At 42.4% G+C, this 25,423-nt stretch overlaps 1 protein-coding gene across 1 annotated transcript in view; it reads left to right on the forward strand.

Annotated features, from left to right (window-relative positions):
* zup1 (zinc finger containing ubiquitin peptidase 1) overlaps positions 1–25,209 on the forward strand; it is a 33,917-nt gene extending 8,708 nt beyond the window's left edge. Inside the window, exons 5-12 of the mRNA XM_085802985.1 lie at positions 191–290; positions 383–491; positions 2,967–3,135; positions 8,921–9,109; positions 12,143–12,308; positions 17,947–18,107; positions 23,133–23,353; positions 25,056–25,209. Of these exons, the coding sequence (XP_085659111.1) occupies positions 191–290; positions 383–491; positions 2,967–3,135; positions 8,921–9,109; positions 12,143–12,308; positions 17,947–18,107; positions 23,133–23,353; positions 25,056–25,103 (1,163 nt within the window). The 3' untranslated portion in view covers positions 25,104–25,209. The remainder of the gene's footprint in view (positions 1–190; positions 291–382; positions 492–2,966; positions 3,136–8,920; positions 9,110–12,142; positions 12,309–17,946; positions 18,108–23,132; positions 23,354–25,055) is intronic.
* The last annotated feature ends 214 nt before the right edge of the window (positions 25,210–25,423 follow it).

Consider the following 25,423-nt stretch of genomic DNA (forward strand, 5'->3'; position numbering starts at 1 on the left):
TGAGAGTGCAAAGATGGCAGATCAGTAGTGCGATAGTATCAAAAAGTCCAGCGTGCAGGTTATTACAGAGTCTGATTCAATTCTGGGATCGATATCACCTGCAGATTTGACACGATCACTTCCATCCACATCAAACCACAGAGCGCAGAGCTTCAAAAACTGACGTGGGGTTTCCAACGTTGTTCTGCAGGTGAGCGGAGGTTCGAGTGCCCGATGTGCGCCGTCGTCTGCGGCGACAGCTTCTCTCTGCAGGAGCACGTGGAGCTGCACCTGGACCAGGGAGCAGGTGGGTGGATCGGTCGCTCAGCTCCATCTCCTCCTCTGTTTAACTGCTGATGATGTCCACCTGTGATCCTGTCTGTGGTTCACCTGCAGGCTGCAGCCCGGGCTCCTCAGACCTGAAGCTGGCGACGAAGCTGCAGCAGGAGGAGGAGCAGAGGAGGAGGCAGGAGGAGGCGCAGCAGGAGAAAGAGGAGTTCAAGAAGCTGCAGGTCTGGACACTGGTCTGACCATATAAGACCTGCTTTTACTGATATTATAGAGCCACATTCTGACCTATTGATCTCTACACAATTCACTTTCTATAAAAACAACAACATTAGAGGAACTATGCAGGATTCATATCTTAAAGGGATAGTTCAACATGTTGGCAAATTGGCCAATTGCCATAATCCCTATAGTCATAGCAGTAGGTTTGTTACCTTTAATTACCAGAACGTTACAAGACTGAGTTGTTTTCAAGGCAAATGCAGAGACTGCTTGCCAAAAAACTGCCCCTGACGGGAACGCGCATCAGCGGTTTTGCATGAATTTCCCTCTAAAACAACTCTGTCTGGTAACGTTCTGTTATTATCTCATAGCGTGGTGAATGTGCAGGTCACAACTTGTCCACCAGAGCGTTGTGGAGTTGTTGGATTGTGTATTTGATGAGTTTGATGAGGGAAACCAAGAAATCCCATGAGCCTCCGTAGCGTAGCTCTGAGCAGCTCGTGGCTCTGCTCCGCCGTTCTAAAAATAGCTTGCACTGACAATTAAAGGTAATTATGGCAATGGGCCAGTTTGCCAAAATGTTGAACTATCCCTTTAACTCTGCTAAATGTTTATCTCAATTAAACAGCTCCAGAATAATTGTACACAAAAACTACACAAAGCACATGGCCGGGAGGAGGGTTAGCAAAACAGATGAAAAGCGACCGGACTTGCATAGTTCCTCCTTAAAGCAGGACTTTAATGTGAACTTTATCTTTATCTATTTAGAGTCCCAAACTAAATATTTAGTATAGGATTTAAACTTTAGATGCACACACACACGTGTCTCTGCAAATGAAACATGAAACTGCAGCAGACGCTCATTGCTCAGACGTGCCAGAGGAATTTCATAATTAAGGCGTGTCTTACACATAATGATTTATATACTATATATACATACAGTACATACATACAGGCCAGCTGACAGTCTTGTCTGGGCCTGGGACGAGATAATTTTAGAGCAAGAACTTTGACTGATTAATACTATCGGTTCACTCACAGGGGCATGTCGACACGTGCAGCAAAAGTAGAGTAGACTCGGCTATATGTGCCAGTGAGACGATAAATGGATGTCTGCATGTGTGTCACCTGTAAGGTCAGTGCTGCTTTAAAAAAAAAAAGAACAAAAAAAGGTGTTTGGCTTCACTTTGTATAAAAACAGTTCAACATGTGAAGATCTGACCTCCATCTGAGGCGCTGCACAGCTGTGGTGCGTGTTTTATAACTGCAAAAAAAAAAAACATTGTCAATCATCCTCTCAATCGCCAATAGAGGATCGGCACAAGCCTTCACAGACACTCAGAGCATGTTAATCCTACGGTTAACGGTTATTAATCAGTTAACAGCGTCGATTATCGTTTAAAAACAAATAAAAAGCTTTGATGTAACTCAAATATTACATTTCCCCCCACAAATGGGCCTATTTTGAAAAAACAGAAACCCTACCCTGGGACAGGGTCAACAGACCCGTTTATCCCCCCCATCGGCGGGCGTGCGTAGATACTATATCGAAGTCTGATAAATGTTTCCATTTTAGATCAATGTTATTGAATATTCATAAGGTGAAGGTAAAGTGTTTCCTTGATTGTCTTGAAAATGAAATTGATTTAAAGGAATTTAATTATCAGATTTCATGTCTTCGTTCAGTCAGATTCAGTTTAATTGAGACGTTGTCACACACTTCAGAAGTCACCTGCTTGTTGTCTCATGTTGGCCACCAGAGTTGAACCTGATGTAGCGCCGGTGTTTCCTAAAACTAAACTAGCATTAGCTGCTAATTTTTTTTCTTAACTTTATTGAAAGTTGTAATAACAAACAAAGAATTCAGTCATTCCAGTTCACATTTTGTGCAGTATAGTTACGATGAGAGCAGTGAGCAAGTGACAGACTTCATAATCTTACCTATAAAATGAGAATTGTAATTATAATTGTTGTGACAGATTATTGGTTGAAAATTTCTGAGTGGATATTCATTATTGATATACATTTCTTATTTGTAATTAACTATCACATTATTATGGGCTCTTGGATGTAAACACCATGGCATCAAACAGTCAGATAAAACAGCGCGTTTGTGTATGAGTGTGTGTGTGTGCCCTAAACTTTTCTCCTATTTAGAGTCTCAAACTAAATATTTTCTGAGCTTAATAATCATCTACACACATTTTGAATCAATGTAGGTCGGTGTTTCCTACCCCCCCCCCCCCCTTTGTACTGTACATGCACGTCACAGCATGGGGTCTTTCAGAATAAGAGTGTAGCCGTGGTGATGGAGGGGTTGGATGCTGCGTGCAGACCAGCTGAGCAGCGGCTGATGTGTGAACTCTGAGTCTTATGCTTCCACACGAGCCTGCAGCGAACGATCGGCCCTGACCCGTGTGTGTGTGTGTGTGTGTGTGTGTGTGTGCGTGTGTGTGTGTGTGTGTGTGACGGTGCAGAGGCAGTTCGGTCTGGACGGCAGAGGGGGCTACCGCCGGCAGATGGAGCGGACCATGGAGAAGGCCGTCGCCAGGGGCCAAATGGGCGCCGCGGACTTTCACAGCAAGAGGGCGGAGATGATGGAGTCTCTGGCCTCGGGGGTCGACGACGGCAGAACCAGAACGCAGGGTATGTGTGTGTGTCTGTGTGTGTGTGTTCATGCCCTGAAAGCACAAGTCTGTGTGTATGTGTGTGTGTAGTAGTCAGCTGAGAAGAGTTATCACTGCCCTCCTCTGTGGTTTTCATGCTGATACAGACTTGTTTATTACTGAGGTCATGACAAGTGTGAACATAAATCAGCTGCTGATTTGATATACGTTTGTTTCTCCTCACACTGATCCTTTTGTTTAAAGCCCCAGTATGTAACTTATTTGGCTTTTTATTAGCAAAAATCAAACATTGCTTTCATGAATACGTATTTCACTGAAGTAGTCGAATCACACCCACATACAAATGAAAGCTTTCTGGTACCTTAGAATGAGTTGTTACAAGTCGTTACAAAAACATAAGTGGGCGACGCACCGAACCGAGGCGGCCATGTTGCATCGCCATTTTTTTACGTTCAGTGGCAGCGTGACCGTAGGTAACCACGGAAACTCAGCGGAGCTGTCGGCTCGGGGAGAAAGTTTTCCAGGTAGCGCCTGTTAAAGGGCCCATATTATGCAAAATCCACTTTCTACAGGTTTTGTAGTGGTCCTATGTGTTCCCGTGGCCTTTCTATGACGCCTGGAGGTGAAAAAAGTCTGTTCACTCCCTTGATTGATTGCTACACTTTTTTGAGATCGTGTCTCCAAACGGGCGAATTGGAAGTGCTGGTGATTTGACGTCAGGATGCACTGAACTCAAGTGACTCCACCTCCCGGTACTTCCTTATACTCCCCCTGGGCCAGTCTGGAAAAACGTGAGCTCCGCCCGCAGCTCCGACCCCTGTCCCAATGTCAACATTAGCACATGTACCTGTAGTGAAAACCACACCCTCTCCCCGTGACAGGTGTGGAGTGGACGTGGTTTACACATCTTATTTGCATTTCAAGGTGCAGACACAGAAATGTCTCGTTCGCACGAGAGCTCTGGAGAGCCACTTTTAGATTACTGAGATGTAGAGCTGCAGATTGATTTGGGGACAATACACTAGGAATACTATATGGTTGGACAACTTAGAACCATGTGAAATAGTTGAAAAACAGCATAATATGGGACCTTTAAAACTGTCACCACTGTGTAGTGTGAGGAAGGACGGAGGCACTGGTGTTGCATTCAGGTGCAGTCAGGCAGACGGCCGTCGGCAAACCAACCGGATGTCATTTTACTCCACGAGAGAAAGACGGTAAAACGTGGGTCAGGTAAACAATACCACATCACCATGACAACATATTGTCACGCCTGTATTGTTTTGCCTCGTGCTGGCGGACCACTTGTTTACATAGAGGCTTGTTTATCCTGTTACATGCACCGTCTGACGTCTGCCCGATTTCACATGAATGCAACATCACGAATACGTTCCGATATGCAATGCTTTTATAAAGAAGCATTTTATGGAGCTAATTTATTCCTTCATTCTGGGGAAGACGTACTGGTGTGGGCGCAGTTGTGTTTTGTTTTGGGTGTAATTCCTACACACATTAAACCTTTAAGAAGATACAAGCTGGTTTCAGTTATATTAAACCGGCCATATTGTATTTCAGCCTGTTCGTCTGGTTCCTAACCGCGTCATCATGTCACATACGTTGTTGTGACGTACGGTGTAGCCTATAGGAGAAAACAGTTATAGTTTTTAAGTGGTGACATTTTCCACAGGTGAGTCGTCTCAGGTGAGCTGCAGCCAGGGGCGAGTTCAGATCTTCTTCTATATGTCTGCATGACGTGTGTTGCACCGCAAGAACGTAAACAATCACAATAAGGAGAGGGTCACACGACGTCATGCAATTAAAAAAAACACACAGGTGTGTCTACTTCTCCTTCTTCTACTTCTTTTTTCTTCTTTCTCCCGCTTCTTCTTTTTTTTTGAACTTTTTTTTTTTCATTTTTCCACAAAAACAAAACATTCACTGACATAGGACCATATGAATTGAAATACAGGTAAATAAAATGCAGTAAAAATACCATAAAGAGAAATCGCACAGAGAATAAATATATGCACCAAAGGGAATAACAGCAGCAGGGCCGTTGCTAGGAATTCTGGGCCCCCTTAAAGAATACTAAAGTGGGCCCCTCCCCCTAACTTTTCCTTTTTTTTCTTAGACTACGTATGTATTATCGTTTTTTATTTAGCCTTCTTTGTTTTGATGCTAATGCAGCATTACACTGCAAAAACTCAAGTATCTTAGCAAGAATATTTGTCCGTCAAAATGTAATTTCTAGTCAAAACAAATCTCATTATACTTAAAATAAGACACATCATATTAAAAGTAGCTTGTTTTTAGACACTTTTTACTTCTTTCAAGCATATTTTCATGTGGAATAAGTAGAAAAAATCTGATAGTGGAGCAAGTTTTTCTTCCTTATTACAAGCACAAAAAACTTACTTTCACTGGCATTTTTTTCTATTTATTGTGAAAATTATCTAAAAACAAGTAAATTTTTAGGTAGTGAGTCTTATTTCAAGTGGAAAGAGATTAGTTTTGACTAGAAATGAGACATTTGGACAAGAAATAAGACAAATATTCTTGGAAAGATGTTGTACTATTAGTCAGGGTCTTACGCAGAATAAATCAGTCATACAAAGATTAGACTACTGGGGTTTTTTATGGGCCCCACTGGGCGCTGGGCCCCTAGAATTATCATCACCTTTCTCCCCTATACAACGGCCCTGAACAGCAGTACAATATCAATCTTAGAGATGTATGACAGTCTTATAATAACCCATATTCCTCCATTAGTCCTCCAAATAGAGAGTAAAACAGTTCCACCTTTGTTCAAAAGTGTCCATTTTCAGTTGTAGACTTCTTCTACTTCCTTTTCAGCTTCTTCTCCTCCTCCTACTCTGTTTTCTCATCATCATTACTCTTGTCAACAGCATCTCTGTGTGGAACTTGTTGTCACAATATTGTCTCTGTGTGGTCCCGCCATGTCTTTCAACAGTGTCCTCCTAATGTTCAACCGCAAAGCGCAGTTTCATCCAAAGGCCTCTGGCAGGAAACCAAATGCCACGTCGAGGACACAACCACTTCACATTGACACGTCCGATCCAAGAGATTCACAGTTTTTTTTTCACTAGTTCACACACAACAGCTCATTAGGACGCTGACACCGCCGTGACCGTCGAGCTTTGTCCTTGTGTGACTTTTATTTTGGTAAGAGGAGCAGCAGCAGCAGCAGCAACAGAGAGTCCGCTGCTCTGCGGGCTCAGTTTGCAGCTGATGTACGTGGGAGTCTTTGTAAACACAGACTGAGTCGTACATGTGTCTCTGAGACGGTGGGGGAGGTAAAAACACTCAGGTGAGGGATTTCTCACTTTATCCACTTTATTCTTGTGTAAAAAAAAAAATCTTTCTACACTTTAAAGGGATAGTTCAACATTTTGGCAATTTCTCCTCTCACCATAATCCCTATAGTCGTAGCAGTAGGTTCGTTACCTTTAATTATTGGTGCATGTTGTTTTGAGATCAGCGGGGCAGAGACGTGAGCTGCTCAGTGAACACAATGGAGGTGAACGGTACAGGTCATCCTGTCCCTCATCAGACTCATCAAATACACAATCCAACAACTCCACAACGCTTCGGTGGACAAGTTGTGACCTGCTCATTCACCTCGCTATGAGATAATAATGTAACATTATGTAACATGCAAAACAAGCAAAAACTACAGTACTTGCGCTTTAGAAATCCCTCCGCCCAGCAGCCGTGTCTGGGATGTACGCATTTGCCCCGAAAACAACTCTGTCTCATAATGTTACATAATTGTACATGATTATATCATAGTGTGGTGAATGTTCAGGTCACAACTTGTCCACCAGAGCGTTTTGGAGTTGTTGGATTGTGTAATTGATGAGTTTGATGAGGGACAGGATGACCTGCACCGTTCGCTTCCATTGTGTTCACTGAGCAGCTCACGTCTCTGCCCCGCCGATCTCAAAACAACATGCACCGATAATTAAAAGGTTAACGAACCTACTGCTACGACTATAGGGATTATGGCGATAGGAGAATTTGCCAAAATATTAAACTATCCCTTTAAATGATTTTAACATAAACAGCAGGACAACACTGACATTGTGAGGACTTTGTGAATGAACGGTGTGTTTCCCCACACACACACACACACACACACAGACTGACAGTTGGTGCCCTGCAGCAGGAGGCCTGGTCTTCCCTCGGTTCGACAGCCAGTCAGGACCGGTGACTGGATGTTCCTCCCACGTCAGCGGCGCTTGTCAACTCCCTGTTTCAGTCCAGCTCTTTATCCTGGACCAGTTTTTCAACATTCCCTTCAACTCTCACAAAATGTTCCTGGTTATAATCAATGTCATTGTGACTGTGACTGTGTATGTGTGTGTGTGTGTTGATTTACATAATTGTAGCTGCTTTGTTCTGCTGCTTATACAAACTACTGTCAACTCTAATAATAACACATGAACAGCTCAGCAGGTGAGTCATGCAGACACACAGGTGTAGCAGGCAGCATCACCCTGTTGTGTTGTGTTCTGTTACGTTGCGTTACAGTACATTGTGTTGCGTTGCATTGTTGTGGTACATAATGTGCAGGGGAAAACCTGAAAAGACGAGGCTGCTCACTGACCTCATTTGTGACCACACAGCACAAATGATTATGTTGCCTACTCACAGTTTTAGTTCCAGTACAGAGAGACGCACCAAAGGTCCTCAGCTGGACTCGGACCAGGGACGTTCAGTCCAGGGTCACTGCTTTAACCTCCGGGGCCCCCAGGAGCCCCTCCCCTCCTGTGGAAGCGTTAAAGCTCCAAAAAATGTTTTCCTTCTCCTCCTCCTCCTCCTCCTCCTCCTCCTCCTCCTCCTCCTCCTCTCCTGTGTTTTGTTTGAGCTGTTGATTCATGAGAGGATATGTTTGTGGTTCTAAGAAGAAACAAAATGATCTCCTCTCTCTTGGCTTAACTCTCTTTTATTAATGACCAAAGCTGCTGTAAATCACAAGTTTTATCACAAAACAATATTATATTAATCCAGTGGACATCTATTGGATGAACACAAAGTCTAAAAAAGAGATGTACATTTCCCTTCATATCAAATAACAAAAAGCAACAAACGTATCATTTGACTCTTTTTTCTGAGCTCAACCAGACATTTATCTTATTTTTTTATAAAAAATTGTCCTCCTGAGATTAAATTAAATATTTTTAGAACTTAAATGTTAGCTACTCTCACATCTTTGCAAAGGGAAATCGCTCAGAAGTGCCAGGGGAATTTCAAAATAAATGCACGTCTCACAATGATGAATTCATAATGGATTAATAAAGTAATTTGTATCCGTATTCGTAGACAAATAATGATTTAAAAATAAAAAGTCTGATTAATAGATCACTTTCTGTCGATGCTATTGAATATTTTTAAAGGATTTGCGTCATAGCCGAATTTTTTTTTTTTTTTTTTAAATTTCTGATGTCATGTCTTAGTTGTTTTTAGTTGAGTCAGATTCAGTTTAGTTAAAACGTTGTCACATACTTTGGAAGTCACCTGCCTGTCATCTCATGTCAGCGAGCAGAGTTGAAGCTGATGTAGAGCTGGTGTTTACTGAAGCTAAATAAGCATTAGCTGCTAATTAGCACCTCTGAGTATTGTGATGATGTTTTCTTTCTTATCACATTACAATGGGCTCTAGGTCACAGATATCATGACATTAAACAATCAAATAAAACCAACCATGTGTGAATGACAGGTGTGTAAACTGTCAGCTGTGTGTGTACTTGTCTTACCTGTGCTCTCCTCACCTGACTCTGTAGGCGTGGTCTCAGCGCTGTGCGACTACTACCAGACTGAAGGCAGAGACGTCGCTCACGTGTGGTTGAGCGCCGACACCGACCACTACTGCTCCTCGGCGGGGGACAAAGGCTGGGGCTGCGGCTACAGAAACTTCCAGATGCTCGTCTCCTCCCTGCTCCGGACGGACACCTACCTCACCTGCCTGCAAGGTGCACAAACACACCTGTGATAGTCTGACCTGCAGTCAGTTCCTCACAACACACAAGTCTGAGGAGTCGGGCCTTGTGCAGACTGACAGATGTTTATGTATGATAGGATAGGATAGGATGGGATGGGATGAGATGGGATGAGATGGGATGAGATGGGATGGAAGGAATGGAATACAATGGACTGGGGTGGGGTGGAATGGAGTGGAATAGAATGGAATGGAATGGATTGGGATAGAATGCAGTGGAGTGTAATGGAATAGAAGAAATTAGAATGGAATGTAGTGGGATAGAATGGAATGGAATGGGATAGAATCCAATGGAATGGAATAGAATAGAATGCAATGGAATAGAATGGAATGGGATAGAATGCAATGGAATAGAATGGAGTGGGATAGAATAGAATGCAATGGAATAGAATGGAGTGGAATAGAATAGAATGCAATGGAATAGAATGGAATGGAATAGAATAGAATGCAATGGAATAGAATGGAGTGGAATAGAATAGAATGCAATGGAATAGAATGGAGTGGAATAGAATAGAATGCAATGGAATAGAATGGAGTGGAATAGAATAGAATGCAATGGAATAGAATGGAGTGGAATAGAATAGAATGCAATGGAATAGAATGGAGTGGAATAGAATAGAATGCAATGGAATAGAATGGAATGGGATAGAATGCAATGGAATAGAATGAAGTGGAATAGAATAGAATGCAATGGAATAGAATGGAATGGAATACAATAGAATGCAATGGAATAGAATGGAGTGGGATAGAATGGAATTGAATGGGATAGAATGCAGTGGAGTGGAATGGAATACAATGGAATAGAATAGAACGCCTTGTTTGTGTTGTGCAAACTACAACAAAATAAAAGAGATGGTTTCAAATACGTTAACATATTCTCAGTATAAATCATGAAACCTGAGGTCAGAGGTCACAGACCAGACAGGTGGGGATCACATAGTACTGTAGGTGTTTTTCTGTGTAGTGTAGTATAGTGTTTATGACCCTGTTAAGATATTTTTTTTGTCTTTGTTATTTAAATCAGAATCACAGACTCACTGATGACGCCCCAACAAACACTGGGACTAATGGGAAACTTGATTAAAGAGGAACTATGCAGGATTTTTATCTTAACTGCGCTCCATATGACACAAACACACCCCATAACCCATAATCTCTTGTCTATGACAGATAGGACTACACAAATATACACGTCATAACATGGTATATGATATATAACATTATGTACCGCACTATTGATTGATTTCTTGCTGGCTTTGTTGAAAACAAATGCACATGACCGGGAGGAGGGTTAGCAACACAGTGGAAAAGCGACCAGACTTGCATAAAACAACAGCTTAGGAGCTCTGGTGTCTCAGGTATGTGTTGGGTTCAGATAAACACCTGGTTTTCTGTGCAGCTCAGGTAAAAAAAAAAACTGTTGGTGAAGTGTTGTTGTTGTAGTTTATTATGAGGAACATGTGGCCTTGTTAGACCTTGGAAGGAGTTGCATGAGTTCACCAGCCGACAGCAAGTCTCCTGCATCATATAAAAACAACTTCAGATACATGCTGAGACTTTTATTTTGGGTTATTTCAGCTTTGTTTGTTTAATTTTTCCCATGAGCCTCCTGTTTTGTTTTTTTTTGTCTGTTTGTTGAGTTGTGGTTCAGGAGGCGAACACAGTGTAGATTAAGCTGCTGGTTTAATCATCTGTCATTTTCTGCCTACAGGCGTCACGGTGGTTCGGTGGTTAGCACCGTCAGCTCACAGCGAGAGGCCTCTAAGTTTGAATCCTTTATCTGTGTGTGTGTGTGTGTGTGTGTGTGTGTGTGTGGGTGTCCCACCGATCAAAAAAGATGATTACTGATGATAAATGCCAGGTGAACCCCACCCTGGGACTACGTTATAATAACACAGTGTACTGATGTGTCCTCGTCTGACTCCAGCTCCGCCTCCTCCCACCACAGTTTAGAGATGAGGAGCTGATGTTCTGAGTAGAGATCAGGAGATGTCGTCTTTTTAGTGTGAAGTGGAGTTTTGAGCCGAGACAACAGAGGGAGGCGCAGGCGTAAGGCATAAACATGCGGGTCTACGGGATAAATATAGCTGGTTAGATAAGTGAGTGGCAGCTCGTGATGCTGGGTGGGTGTGTGTGTGTATGTGTGTGTGTGTGTGTGACGGCGCTCAGAGCACATCACGTCTTGTCCTTGTTCTGAGATCTGGTCTGGTGACACTACTGTTGTTGTTGTAGAGATGAGTATCAGTTCCTCTGCCTCCACCGCCACGGTTTGACAACAAAAGGCAGAAACACTTGAGCAGGAAAAACAGCAGGAATAAAAACATCAATGGAAATGCAGCTTTAAAAAAGAGACTACACAGCACACGCCCAAGCTTTTCACTGTGGGCTTAACTTTATTTATTCATTTATTAAGATCCACACTAGCACACTGGAACATAAAATCATACAGAAATCGTTATTCATCCTATACCTGTATACTGTATAATATTCAGGTTGTTTAAAATACATTTTACTGCGAAATTTATCACTCAGATTGATTCACTTGTTACCTTTTTTTACCAAAATTTAATTTATGGCTGCCCAAATATTTATAGATGTGGTTTTAACAAGTTTTTGAGTGAAGTATGAGTCAAAAACAGATAAAAGATTCCCCACACACTGTAAAACTTGCATAAGGACTTTTACCTCTGTCCAGAAGTAAAAGTCCCTATGCAAGTTTTACAGTTTTACGCACCTGTTGCCAAGACTTCTTAGAGGTGTGCATGAGCTCACTTTGAATTTTGAGTAAAGTAAGTAAAATAATTAAACAACAGATAACGAAGTAAAAAAGTAAAGGAGTGAGATTCAGTTAAAAATGTGAGACTAAAAAGTCTAAGAGAGGGACAGACGGAGGGTTGGGCGACGTCACAACCTTTTTGCCAAAAGCTTCAGAAAAAGTGAGAAAATATAACAGATTTTTAAAGACTGAGAACTGAGAAACCTCCTTCTCCTCCTCGTCCTCCTCCAGACAAGGCCGTGCCCAGCATCCCCCGGGTGCAGACTCTGATCGAGGAGGCCTGGAGCGCGGGGCTGGACCCTCAGGGCGCGTCGCACTTCAACCAGCGGCTGCAGGGAACTCGAGCCTGGATCGGAGCCACGGAGATCTACAGCGTCCTCACCTCTCTGGGAATCAGGTGAGTTGTATGTTTTTTTTAAAGGTATATTGTGTAGGAATTACTTAGCGTTGCAGTTGTATATCGCAAGCAACTCAATCGTATTTTTCATGCTGCATTCACCTGAAATTGGGCAGACGGCAGACGGACGACAAATTAGAATATCAGAATCTATATGAATGAATGATTTATTTATTTATTTATTTGAATACATATTAATGATCATTATTGGCTTGTAAATATGTGAGATTGTCGTCACGCTGCTCATCTCCATCTCTAGTAGATTTACAAAGAAATTCAAAAACAGGCATCAACAAAACAGCAGAGCATGAAAAACACTTCAGAGCAGCAGTTAAAGGACCACATGAGTTATTGTGCAAGATTGTAAAGTGCCAGGGTGTGTAGCACGATCCCATCGCACACATTTGCTCATGCAGATGTGTGTAGATATTATTGCACTTCATTAAAGGTACATTGTGTAGGAATTACTCCCGTCTAGCGGTGCGGTTGTATATCGCAAGCAACTCAATCGTATTTTTCATGCTGCATTCACGTGAAATTGGGCAGATGGCGGACGGACGACAGCCGCTGTACTAACGGCATAAACAAGCGTCTATGTAAACAAGTGGTCCGTCAGCACGAGGCAGAACAATATGTTGTCATGGCGATGTCGTATTGTTTTCCTGACCCACGTTTTACTGGCTGTCTGCCCGACTGCAGGTGAATGCAGCATCAGTGTAACGCTCCATTCCTCCTCACTGCGTTACTGCGGTGACTTTTCACAGACGCCACCTCGTGTAGGAATTACTCCCATCTAGCATTGCGGTTGTATATCGCAAGCAACTCAATCGTATTTTTCATGCTGCATTCACGCGAAATTGGGCAGACGGCAGACAGATCCGTCAGCACGAGGCAAAACAATGCACGTGACAATATGTTGTCATGGCGAGGTCGTATTGTTTACCTGACCCACGTTTTACCGGCTTTCTCTCGACTTCTGTGACTAAAATGACATCTGGTTTGTTACCGACGACGGCCGTCTGCCCGACTGCAGGTGAATGCAGCATCAGTGTAACGCTCCATTCCTCCTCACTGCGTTACCACGGTGACTTTTCACAGACGCCACCTCCACCTGAGCCGACAGCTCCGGTGTCTCCGCTCCGAGCTTACCCGCTCCATATAGATATGAATGATATGAACGGCTAATTCAGAGCTGAAAGGAACACCTCAGTTTGTTGATGGGGGGCGATTACTGGTTAATGAAAAACAGACTTTTGAACGAAATAATCGATTTTCGTGAATAGAGAACAGGAGAAGTTACACAATGTCCCATTGACAGCAGAAAAAACTTTGTTGAAACAAAAGAAGAAGAAGGATGAAGCAACAGCTGAACAACAGGGAGAGTTGAACTTGTGAGCAGGAGGTCGAATGACATGTGGTCACTTCGGTATTTCTGTGACTGTGACTGTGACTGACCTCTGGGTGTGTACTGTATGTTCCTACAACTGGGTGGGTTGGTGTTTTGTGTGTCAATCTGACCATAGATGAAGCTGAAAAGCAGAACTTATAGCTGAAGCTGAAGTTGAACGCTTGACACAATAGAATCAACAGATGTATAGACTTTATTGTCACTGTGTGTGCTGCAGCTGACGACTCAGATATAAATAGAAATATATGATGGATAGATAAAGAAATAAACATAAATACGCGATAATAAAACAAATCACAACCAGAGCAGGTGCAGTGTTGTTACAGATGATAAAAGCCGGCATGAAAGTGTTGCACAAGATTGGGGGGGGGTTGTTAAGTTGTTGGTTCTTGTTTTCATGTTGAACTTTGCTCTGATATATTGGAAAAAGTAACTGAAGCAAGTTACCGAAGAAGTTGCTAAATCAGTGCTGAGATGGTTTAATGTACAACGGGGAGAGTACATGTATGTATTGAATTCGTCAACAGTCTTGTGTGTTAAGCCGGCGTGTACCGAGGCCGTGGTGGTTGAATGCATTACTCATTGTTTTGTTTTGCTTTGTTTTGTTTAGTTTGCTCCTCGGCTCTGGGACGACTCCTTTCACTCCTGTCAGAAAGTTCCTGGTCGTGGCTTGTTCACGGTGAAAATTATGTTCTTATCACTTCACGCTGCATTACAGAAACAACCTGTAATGGCATCAGTGTTTTGTTTTTTTATCAACATAAGGTTGTGAAGGTCTTGAGAGAGCGTTTTACTTTTACCCATCAGGAGATGCTTCCTCCTGTGTGACACCTTGGTGATGATAAAAAAAAAACCATTTATAGGCATCAATTAGGAATAAAGCACGGATTACTTTCTAAACACTGACAGATTCCAGCTGCTTTCTTGTTTTCCCATTCCTTTCTGCACCTCCTCCTTTTCTTTCTTTCTTTTTTTGTTTGTCTTTATTGGTATTTTACATGTTGGAACTACAGTACAACATATAATGCCGTTTCAGCTATACAAATCTGCACTTGGGTCCCCTATTTATAAGCACGTTTTGCTTCTTTCCCTGTTGCAACTGCTCATGTGTAACATATTTTTCTTTCTTAAGTACATGAATAAAATATCTTAATCTGAATCTGAATCTGAATCTGAAACAATCCAGGTCAGTGCAGGTTCCAAAAACAACAGCAACAATCAGATTTAATGAATCAAAAAATCTTACATTGAAACATAAAAACATGAAACAAACAAAAGGCTCTCAGACAAAACAAGTTACATTCAAAGTTTCCAAAATCATTATAAATTAAAGGTCCTTCATTATTTTATTTTCATTTCGTTTCGTTTCATTCGTGAGGTTTACACTGATTGATTTGTGCTCAGTTTTTTTTTCATCCGTTGGCTCCATATCTTTTTACAAACAAAGCAAACCTTATTAGATAACTCTTGCCTCCCTCTCTCCCTCCCCTCATATGTTATTCTTTCCAGAGGAAAGGTTGCCTGGCCCAGAACGTAATACTTGGTCTGTTTGTCTTTAATAGTGCAATTGACTTTTCTTTTTCTTTTTTTTTAGCAAAAAGCAAAAAGCACTTATCTATCAACATTCATGCCCTTTGGGTGTAGTTGTGGCTCTTGGGATATAATCCTAAAAGAAAAGGGCAGGATCCATTAAAAGGTTTTTTTTTTTCTAAATAACCTTCTAAATAACCTTTTCGGCTATTGTTTTGCTTAACTTCCTCCCAAAAGGCCTCGACTTTACTACATTGACATATGCAGTGTCCACTTTTCCTTAATACATTTCGTGCACCTCCTACTTTTCTTCTTAAGTACTTATTCACTTTATTACACATAACTTCATTTATGGACATGTATGTTTGGATTATTTTGTAGGTGTGGTTTACTTGGGTTGTTCCCGACACCTGGTTAACATGTCATGTCAGCAGCCCCGTTGGAAATATACATTACTTACTGAGAAAAATGTGATATGACGTGTTCGATACTTATTTTCCTGACTGTGTGTCTGACCACACATTCAACCCCCTGCTGCGGTCAGAACTTTCCCTCTTCAGCTGTTGCTTCATCGACATGTTTCAATAATATTCTTGAAATATGTGAGTAGACCTCAACATTGCTACATTTTTATATTTTTTTCCACTTATCTTCATCAGTTCGGTTTATTTCCAACCATTTCATGCAAATCAACCTCCTCCTCACAAATTCTACTTTAAATCTGTTCTCAGTGGAGTCGGCAATTTTATCTATCCTGCAGTCCTCATCATTTAAACCTCATCATTTAACTTAAAGGTACATTGTCATTGTGTAGGAATTACTCCCATCTAGCGTTGTGGTTGTATATTATATCGCAAGCAACTCAATCGTATTTTTCATGCTGCATTCACGTGAAATTGGGCAGACGGCAGACGGATCGAGGCAAAACAATACACGTGACAATATGTTGTCATGGCGATGTCGTATTGTTTACCTGGCCCACGTTTTACCGGCTTTCTCTCGACTTCTGTGACTAAAATGACATCTTGTCTGTTACCGACGGCCATCTGCCCGACTGCACGTGAATGCAGCATCAGTGTAACGCTCCATTTTTTCCTCACTGCGTTACCGCGGTGACTTTAAACATACTTTTGAACCAAATAATCGATTTTCCTGAATAGAGAACAGGAGAAGTTACACAAAGTTGCATGAAATGATTGTTTTCTTTTAATTAGTGATCCATTGACCCAGATTCAATGTGGTAAATGGACTTTGAGTTTATTGTGTCGTTTTTTATTTAACCCACTTCCTGTGATGAGTAGATTTATGTCTTGGATATAACAGCACCTGTCAGCTGTTACAATCAGTATGACCATCAACCTGATTGTTTTGTAAGTGGAAGTGGAGTAAAAGGTGGAATGATATATCATCTATTATTGTTTTCACCATTTCTTTATTTGAGTTTTAAGCAGCAAAAAAATATAATACATTGACATTCAACATAGGTTTGCTGCTGTGTAAACTAAATGATTACATTTTTTTTATATAGGAATTTAGGAGGAAAATAGAAAATAAACATTTTTTTAGAAGCTTGGACACTAAAATATCCACAAAAATGAGTCGTGCTTCAGCTGCGTTACTGACCTCAACCCTTCGAACATTTAAACATGCAGGATTTTCAACATTTTCCTCTTGTATTTTGACTTTTCCACTGTTTTTAGCCTTTTTAAAGCGCTTCATTATCTCTCAGCTTTAAGTTAAGTTTTATTTTTAGCGTCGCTTCAGCAACTTCTTCAGCTAATTCAACTTTCACACACATTTTCTTCAGGAAATGCATTTTCTATTTTGGATTTTGTTTTCATATTCATTCATTACTTTTCATATTTCTGGTTGATATAAGTTTTTCTGTTTTTTAAATCTTCATTATTCTGACTACTTCTGATGTTTTTCAGTATCTAACTAGTCCCACATACTTTGTGCAAGAAAAAACTTTTCCGCTTTCAAACTGATTATCAGAAATGCTTTTTCTGCTGTGTCATGTTGTTACACACTGACATTTACAGAAACCCAGATACCTCAGATACCTCAACTCAAGGAAAATACATCATATTTATTGTTTCCTCGGGGGGGAATCAATGTACTCCACTGTATGTTGGATAAAGCCGCTCATTTACTGTCGAAAAAATATAAAGTCATGTGTTCCTGAATCAGAGCAGCAGCGTGTTCACGAGCTTCACCTTCAACACGAGGAGCTGAACGTCTAAACGTCAGCAGACAGACTGATTTTAAAGACATAAAATCTGAGAAATGAGCAGTTGTTGATCATGATATCAAGATCTAAAGTTTGCATTACAATAATAGTTTTGTTCTTAACTGATCCGTACAATCCGCAGCAGCATTACTCGGCAGTTTTAGTTGGTCAGACTGTCCTGCTCCTCAGCAGAGACGAGATGAGTGAACTGTGGTCACTGACTGTACGTCCGTCCACAAAAGCTGCTGTCAACAGGACGACTCAGCTCTAAATCTACAGCCTAAGTGTCCTGAGGTGAAACTGATGAGTCGTCCCTCTGAAATCTGAGCTGAGGTCAGTGCATCAGCTTCATATCTTGGAGGATAAAGGTGCTGAGTCATCCTCACACCCAGACTCGCACTCTCACCCTTTGCTCCCTTTTTTTTTTTTTTTTTTAACTCTTTGTGACCCAAACTTTTTTGTTTTTCCAGCGCACGAATCGTCGACTTCCACCGGCCGACGGGTCCGAGCGACACCCACCCGCGCCTCTTTGACTGGGTGAAGCAGTACTTCAGTCAGTGCAGCCGGAGCGGCCGGCTGCCGCCCCGGCTGGTCCAGACCGGCCTGCCCCCGCTCTACCTGCAGCACCAAGGTAAACAGATGTTCTCTCTCCTACAGGGAACATTAGTGAGAAGAACAGTGCTGAAGTTAAAGGGATAGTTCAACATTTTTGGCAAATTGGCCCATTGCCATAATCCCTATAGTCACAGCAGTAGGTTCGTTACCTTTAATTGTCGGTGCAAGCTATTTTTAGAACGGCGGAGCAGAGCCGCGAGCTGCTCAGAGCTACGCTACGGAGGCTAATGGGATTTCTTGGTTTCCCTCATCAAACTCATCAAATACACAATCCAACAACTCCAAAACGCTCTGGTGGACAAGTTGTGACCTGCACATTCACCACGCTATGAGATAATAACAGAACATTACCAGACAGAGTTGTTTTAGAGGTAAATGCAGAGACTGCTTGATGAAAAACTGCCCCTGAAGGCAACGCGCATCAGCGGTTTTGCATGAATTTACCTCTAAAACAACTCTGTCTGGTAACATTCTGTTATTATCTCATAGCGTGGTGAATGTGCAGGTCACAACTTGTCCACCAGAGCGTTTTGGAGTTGTTGGATTGTGTACTTGATGAGTTTGATGAGGGAAACCAAGAAATCCCATGAGCCTCCGTAGCGTAGCTCTGAGCAGCTCGTGGCTCTGCTCCGCCGTTCTAAAAATAGCTTGCACCGACAATTAAAGGTAACGAACCTACTGCTATGACTATAGGGATTATGGCAATGGGCCAATTTGCCAATATGTTGAACTATCCCTTTAAATCACATCCAGATGTTGTGATATCCACATCAGCATCGCCCTGTCCAGTGTGTTGTCGCTTTTATACAACAGCTCCATTTTTAGTTCACATGCTGTAGCAACAACAACAGCAGGTTATTTATGAACTGTTTGTTTATTTCGTTATTCATCTGGCCTTGTCAACACAAATCGCTCCACAGCTGGACTGTTGCTAAGTAACGCCATCACAGCTGGAGGTCTCTCTCCCCTCTCTCTCCCCCCTCCTCTGACGACCACACATCATTTTTAGCTCAAACTGTAACAAACTTTTGGTTCAGTCCGTCCTCAACCTTGGGTCATGTCACAGGAGACCTCGATCAGTTGCATTATGGGAAATGTAGGATCAGTTTCATGACATAATCACACATACATCGTCATAGTCATCATGTTATCTGGTGTTTCGTCAGATTTTCAATACAAACAAGGACAAAACAACAAGTAGGACACAACACAATGACCAGAAACAATAATAACAGATAGAAACGTGAAATACTTAGAAATAAAAAAAGTATTAGATCAATAATACAGATCGTATGCATGGGTTTCTTTATTAATAAATATGTCTCAGGGAGTAACGTTGATATATTTCCATTATTTTCTCGGGGATCGGCCTTTAGTAGTAGTTTTTTTTTATTCAGTCATCATCACACACAACATAGAAACAGACACTGAGTTGATTTTTTACAATAATAATAAATATTTACACTATAGACTTAGACTATTGTCCATCAAACTTACATAAAATGGGAATTTGTCTTCAGCTATGGCTTGAAATATACAACCACACATAACACAGATGACAAAATGAGTATAAAATCAATCCAGTTTGCTTTTAAAAAGGAGTTAAAGGATAGATTGATATGTGATGGTGATGACTGAAAAGTCAATAGGCTGGAACTTAAAGGGATAGCTCAACATTTTCACAAATTGGCCCATTGCCATAATCCCTATAGTTTTAGCAGTAGGTTCGTTACCTTAAATTGTCGGTGCAAGCTATTTGTAGATCGGCGGAGCAGAGCGGCGAGCTGCTCAGAGCTACGCTACGGAGGCTAATGGGATTTCCCTCATCAAACTCATCAAATACACAATCCAACAACCCCAAAACGCTCTGGTGGACAAGTTGTGACAAACAAACCTACTGCTAAAACTATAGGGATTATGGCAATGGGCCAATTTGCCAAAATGTTGAGCTATCCCTTTAAAGTTTATATTTGCCTTTCTTAAGTGTGATGCATTTAATCGCTGTTGCTTGTAGTATTTTGCATTTCTTGGCTCTCCCTTCGCTTGCCTTTCAGTAACAGATCCAGCACGGCCACTGTTGAAACCTCAACTCTCTCTGCTGCTTCAGTTCGAAGCATAAAAATAAAGCATTATATATGTAAAAGTGAAACTGAACAATCCTGCTGCACATTTCCTAGTCAGATAGCGATCTGCTCTGCTCTGCTCCGCTCTGCTCTGGCTGCTCTCCAGAGAACAGATTCTTTTAAATCTCACTCTCAGATAGCGAGGAAACATTTTTAAAGGCAGGTAATCAGGTCTTCACCTGATAACAGAGGGTTCAGGTTTCCTGTTTACACACTGACCGACCTGTTGGGTTATTTCGGTGCATGTAAACAGTGTCACTGACTGAGGCCTGCACATGTTTCACTGTTATGTTTATGTTTGTGTGTGTGTATGTGTGTGTTTGTGTGGGTTGCACATCTGCGAGGACGGCGGCGGCAGCGGTGGTGGTGGGATGCTCGATCTTCAGTCAGACACTTTTATCATGACGATCAGCTGCTCGGGTCGTCTCTGAACTGTTTTATTACCAAGAGCAGTAAAGGTCAGTTTACAGCACGAGGAACTTGTCTTGGTGTCGGATGCAAAAAAAATTAGAATACAATACAAATTTAAATAAAATAAAATAAAATAGAATTAATTAAAATATTCTAGTGCAAAAGATATGATAAAAAAAATGCATATACTATAAATACACATATGAAGAGTTAATTTACAAAAGCAGATAACTCTGTTTTTAAAACATTTTAATTTTCATTTCATTTTTAATTATTATTCACACCAAATCAAACCAAAGTTGAGTGGCTTTGACCAAGGAGGTGAGACATAACAAAACAGACGTAGCTCAAAAAAATAAAGCTTTATTGAAAAAAAAAACACTATGCAAAGAATAATTCAAAAGCATCAGCTCATCTTTTTCAAAATGACATTTAGCCTACCTGTGATTTTAGAATAGTAGCTGTGGTATATGCTCATTATACCACAGTTCAATCAGACGCCCACCTTTCCGTTTTATAAAAAGGAATAGAATAAAGATACGGCAAGATGTTAACACACTGACCAGAGCACGAGTGTGTTTGTGTGTGTGTGTGTGTGTGTGTCCTGCTGTTAATTATAAACTCATGTTGACTGTTGTGACTTTTCTTTATAAACGATCCTTTGCTTCCCAGGAAGTGATGGAACAAACTTGATTAAACGCCGTCCAAGGATCAATCGAATGTGTGAAATGTGCAGAGACAAAGTGTGTGTGTGTGTGTGTCTGTTTGTGCGTGTGTGTGTGTTCATATCCACATTGAGGAAAGATTTATTTATTTGTTTGTTTTTCCATGACGCCGGAAGAACGACGGCGACGACGTGTCATGACTCAGCAGAGTCGTTAACGCTCCGTCATGTTGAACAGGCTCAGCTGCTCCGCAGAGTTTCTGTGTGTGTGTGTGTGTGTGTGTGTGTGTGTGGTGTGTGTGTGTGTGTGTGTGTGTGTGTGGTGTGTGTGTGTGTGTGTGTGTGTGTGGTGTGTGTGTGTGGTGTGTGTGTGTGTGTGTGTGTGTGTGTGTGTGTGTGTGTGTGTGTGTGTGTGTGTGTGTTCTGTTCCCTCCACATTTAAACACATCTGACAAGGTCACAACCTGAACCAGAACCACCACCTAGTTCACAGCCACATGGTTTCTCCTCCCCTCTCCTCTCCCCTCTTCTCTCCTCTCCTCTCCTCTTTTGTCTCCTCTCCTATCTCCCACTCTCTCCTCCTCTCTTCTCCTCTCCTCTTTCGTCTCCTCTCTTTCCTCGCCTCTCCTCTCATCTCTCCCCCTTTCCCCCCTTCCACCTCTCCTCTCCTCTCTTCCTCGCTGCTATCTTTCCTCTCCTCTTTCGTCTCCTCCCTCACTTTCCTTTCCTCTCCTCTCCTCTCCTCTCCTCTCCTCTCCTCTCCTCTCCTCTCTCCTCTCTACTCCTCTTTTCTCTCCTCTCCTATCTCCACTCTCCTCTCCTCTTTCGTCTCCTCCCTCACTTTCCTTTCCTCTCCTCTCCTCTCCTCTCCTCTCCTCTCCTCTCCTCTCCTCTCCTCTCCTCTCTCCCCCTCTCCTCTCCTCTTTTCTCTCCTCTCCTATCTCCACTCTCCTCTCCTCTTTCGTCTCCTCCCTCACTTTCCTTTCCTCTCCTCTCCTCTCCTCACCTCTCCTCTCCTCTCCTCTCCTCTCCTCTCCTCTCCTATCTCCACTCTCCTCTCCTCTTTTGTCTCCTCTTCTCTCCTCTCCTCTCCTCTTTCGTCTCCTCTCTTTCCTCTCCTCTCCTCTCTCCCCTTCTCCTCTATTTCCTCCCTTCTCCTCTCCTCTCATCTCTCCCCCTTCCCCCTTCCACCTCTCCTCTCCTCTCTTCCTCGCTGCTATCTTTCCTCTCCTCTTTCGTCTCCTCCCTCACTTTCCTTTCCTCTCCTCTCCTCTCCTCTTTTGTCTCCTCTCCTCTTTCGTCTCCTCCCTCACTTTCCTTTCTACTCCTCTCCTCTCCTCTTTTGTTTCCTCTCCTATCTCCCACTCTCTCCTCCTCTCTTCTGCTCTCCTCTTTCCTCTCCTCTCCTCTCTTCCTCTCCTCTCTTCACTCCCTCCTCTCCTCTCCTCTCCTCTCCTCTCCTCTCTCCCCCTCTCCTCTCCTCTTTCGTCTCTCCTCTTTCATCTCCTCTCCTCTCTCCCCTTCTCCTCTCTTTCCTCCCTTCTCTTCTCCTCTCATCACTCTCTTTCGTCTCCCCTTTCTCCTCCTCTCTTTCCTCTCCTCTCTTCTCTTCTCCTCTCTTTCCTCCCTTCTCCTCTCCTCTCATCTCTCTTTCATCTCCCCTTTCTCCTCATCTCTTTCCACTCCTCTTGTCTTCTCTCCCCCTCTCTCCTCCTCTCCTCTCCTCTCATCTCTCTCATCTCCTCTCCTCTTTCTTTTCCTCTCCTCTTTTGTCTCCTCTCCTCTCCTCTCTTGTCTCGTCTCCTCTTTTGTCTCCTCCTCTCCCCTCCTCCTCCTGCTGCAGGTCACAGTCGCTCCGTCGTCGGCCTGGAGCAGAGGAAGAACGGGACCTTGTGCCTCCTGGTTCTGGACCCCGGCTCGTCGCCGTCGGAGACCAGGAAGCTGCTGAGCCGAGACACCGTCGCCGCCGCCGTGCGACACCTCAGGAAGTTCCCCGGCGGCCTGAAGCACCGACAGTACCAGGTGGTGTCGGTGCAGGGGGCGCTGACGGCCGAGGAGAAACAGGTGAGGCCCAGATGTTCTAAAGGTGTAATCTGGATAAAAATCATCCGGATTTTGAAATCCCCTTTTTTTGCTATCAGGATCACGTAATCCATCTTAAAGGATAATTACCGTTTTTTTTACAATCTGGACCTTATTTCTAGCATAAAATACGATCATTTACTCACCCAGATAACTTTGGTGTCATTACAAGTCGTTCCAGCGAAATGAGCTCCAGCAGAGAGCCGCGTATATCCGTATAATGCGAGTACACAGGGCAGCGCGATGCAGCCTCTAAATAACACATTATCCGCCGTGAAACTCGTTCATTTCACCAATATTTAGTTATGCTACGCTAGTGCTATTCCCCTCTGAGTCCGGGGTTAGCTGCTATCAACATCCGGGGTCTGTAGGTTGACCTACTGACCTCTGACCTGGATGATGTCATCTCTGAGCGCCGCCCGGCTCATTCTGATAATAATCATTCCGCTTCGGCATTCGGGTCCATTTTTATCTCAACTAGCCGGAGCTTTAGTGAGTCCAGGTTGAGGAGAGGAAGCCTGTGGAAGCTGAACTTCATCCAGCTGCTCATTTTGTTCTGACAAGTCGGAAACACGAAGAAACGAAGCATTACCGGTAGCAACAAGCCGTCGCACCGCAGTCGGAGATGACATCATCCAGGTCAGAGGTCAGTAGGTCAACCTACAGACCCCGGATGTTGATAACAGCTAACCTGACTCAGAGGGGAATAGCACTAGCGTATCATAACAAAATATTGGGCTGAGGAACATGCTGGGCTGAACCTAATCTGCCCATCCTCCCTCTCAACACCTTCTTCTCTCTCCTTTCAACTTTTTTTCATAGTTTTCTTCCACATCAACACCACCTTCACATACAGGTGTTACCCAACCTAATATAGTTTGAAATGAACGAGTTTTGCGGCAGATAATGTGTTATTTAGAGGCTCTAGATGGGACTGTGCATCACAATGAAGGCTGATTGGTCTGTAAACAACAGGTAGAACAGCAGCATTGGGTCACTCAGTATGTATTGTTTTTTGTGCTGTTTCTTCAATGTCTTTTAAACAGCCAGACCCCTTCTGGTTGGGCTGTTAAAGTAAATAAATAAAAGCAAATATACAGTAAGTACATTAGTGAAATTGTGAATATTTCCCCATGTGTTTTAAATTCAAACTTTAAATTTCAAAATTCAAACTTCAAATTTCATTAAATTCAGTTTTGGGGAAAAGTTTTTCAGTTGTAGAATATTCAAAGGTAACTTTATTTACTAATCACTGTTATGGTTTGAAAATTACTGTAGGTGTAAAATATAAATCAATAAATGTATATATACGACATTATGAATATTGTTTATTTGACCAGTTTGAATTTAATTTAAAGCACATTTTGTTCCTGAAATCCACCAGACTGCTGGGATCAGAATAATCCTGTTGTTGTTTTTTTTAGGATCAAAGTTTCCCGATCCTAATAAAAAGTTTAGAACAACACAAACTGAATCTTTGATCCAGATGAAAACCAAGACTGGATCACGTGATCTAATCCGATCTCAGAATCGGTTTTTGGTTTTGAACAACCCATTTTCAAGATTTGATCCAATCCATTATCCAAAATCCGATCGGATTACCTTTGAACAACTGGGCCTAGAATTTAAATTTAAAGTTTGGATGAGTAATAAATCCCGTTGATGTGTGCGTTTGTTCTTCCAGAGACGCATCTTGAACTCCAGGACGTTGTGTGCCGAGAGGATCCCGTGAAACAGAAACACACTGTTTTTAATTTTCTTTTATTCACTGTGAACATCTGATTTACCTCAAATTTTATTAAACGTTTTCCTTTGTATGTTTGAAATAAAAATATTTTGCTTTCAACACTTGCGTCAGTGATTGATCTGCTCTGGTTTTCGGCAACGTCGTCACTCACCGGGGTCGTTTCCGTCAGCGGCGGCGGCTCTGTGAGGACGTCGACTCCTCCAGGAGCTTCATGGAGGATTATTATTATTATCCGTTGTTTCAAAAATGAGGAGGCTCTTTCAGCTGCTTTGGCTGCACAGATCACATGTTTAATGAGTGTGTCT

Source organism: Trachurus japonicus, chromosome 16 (assembly GCF_045865225.1).
Source record: "Trachurus japonicus isolate A0001 chromosome 16, Traja_1.0".
Taxonomy (NCBI): domain Eukaryota; kingdom Metazoa; phylum Chordata; class Actinopteri; order Carangiformes; family Carangidae; genus Trachurus; species Trachurus japonicus.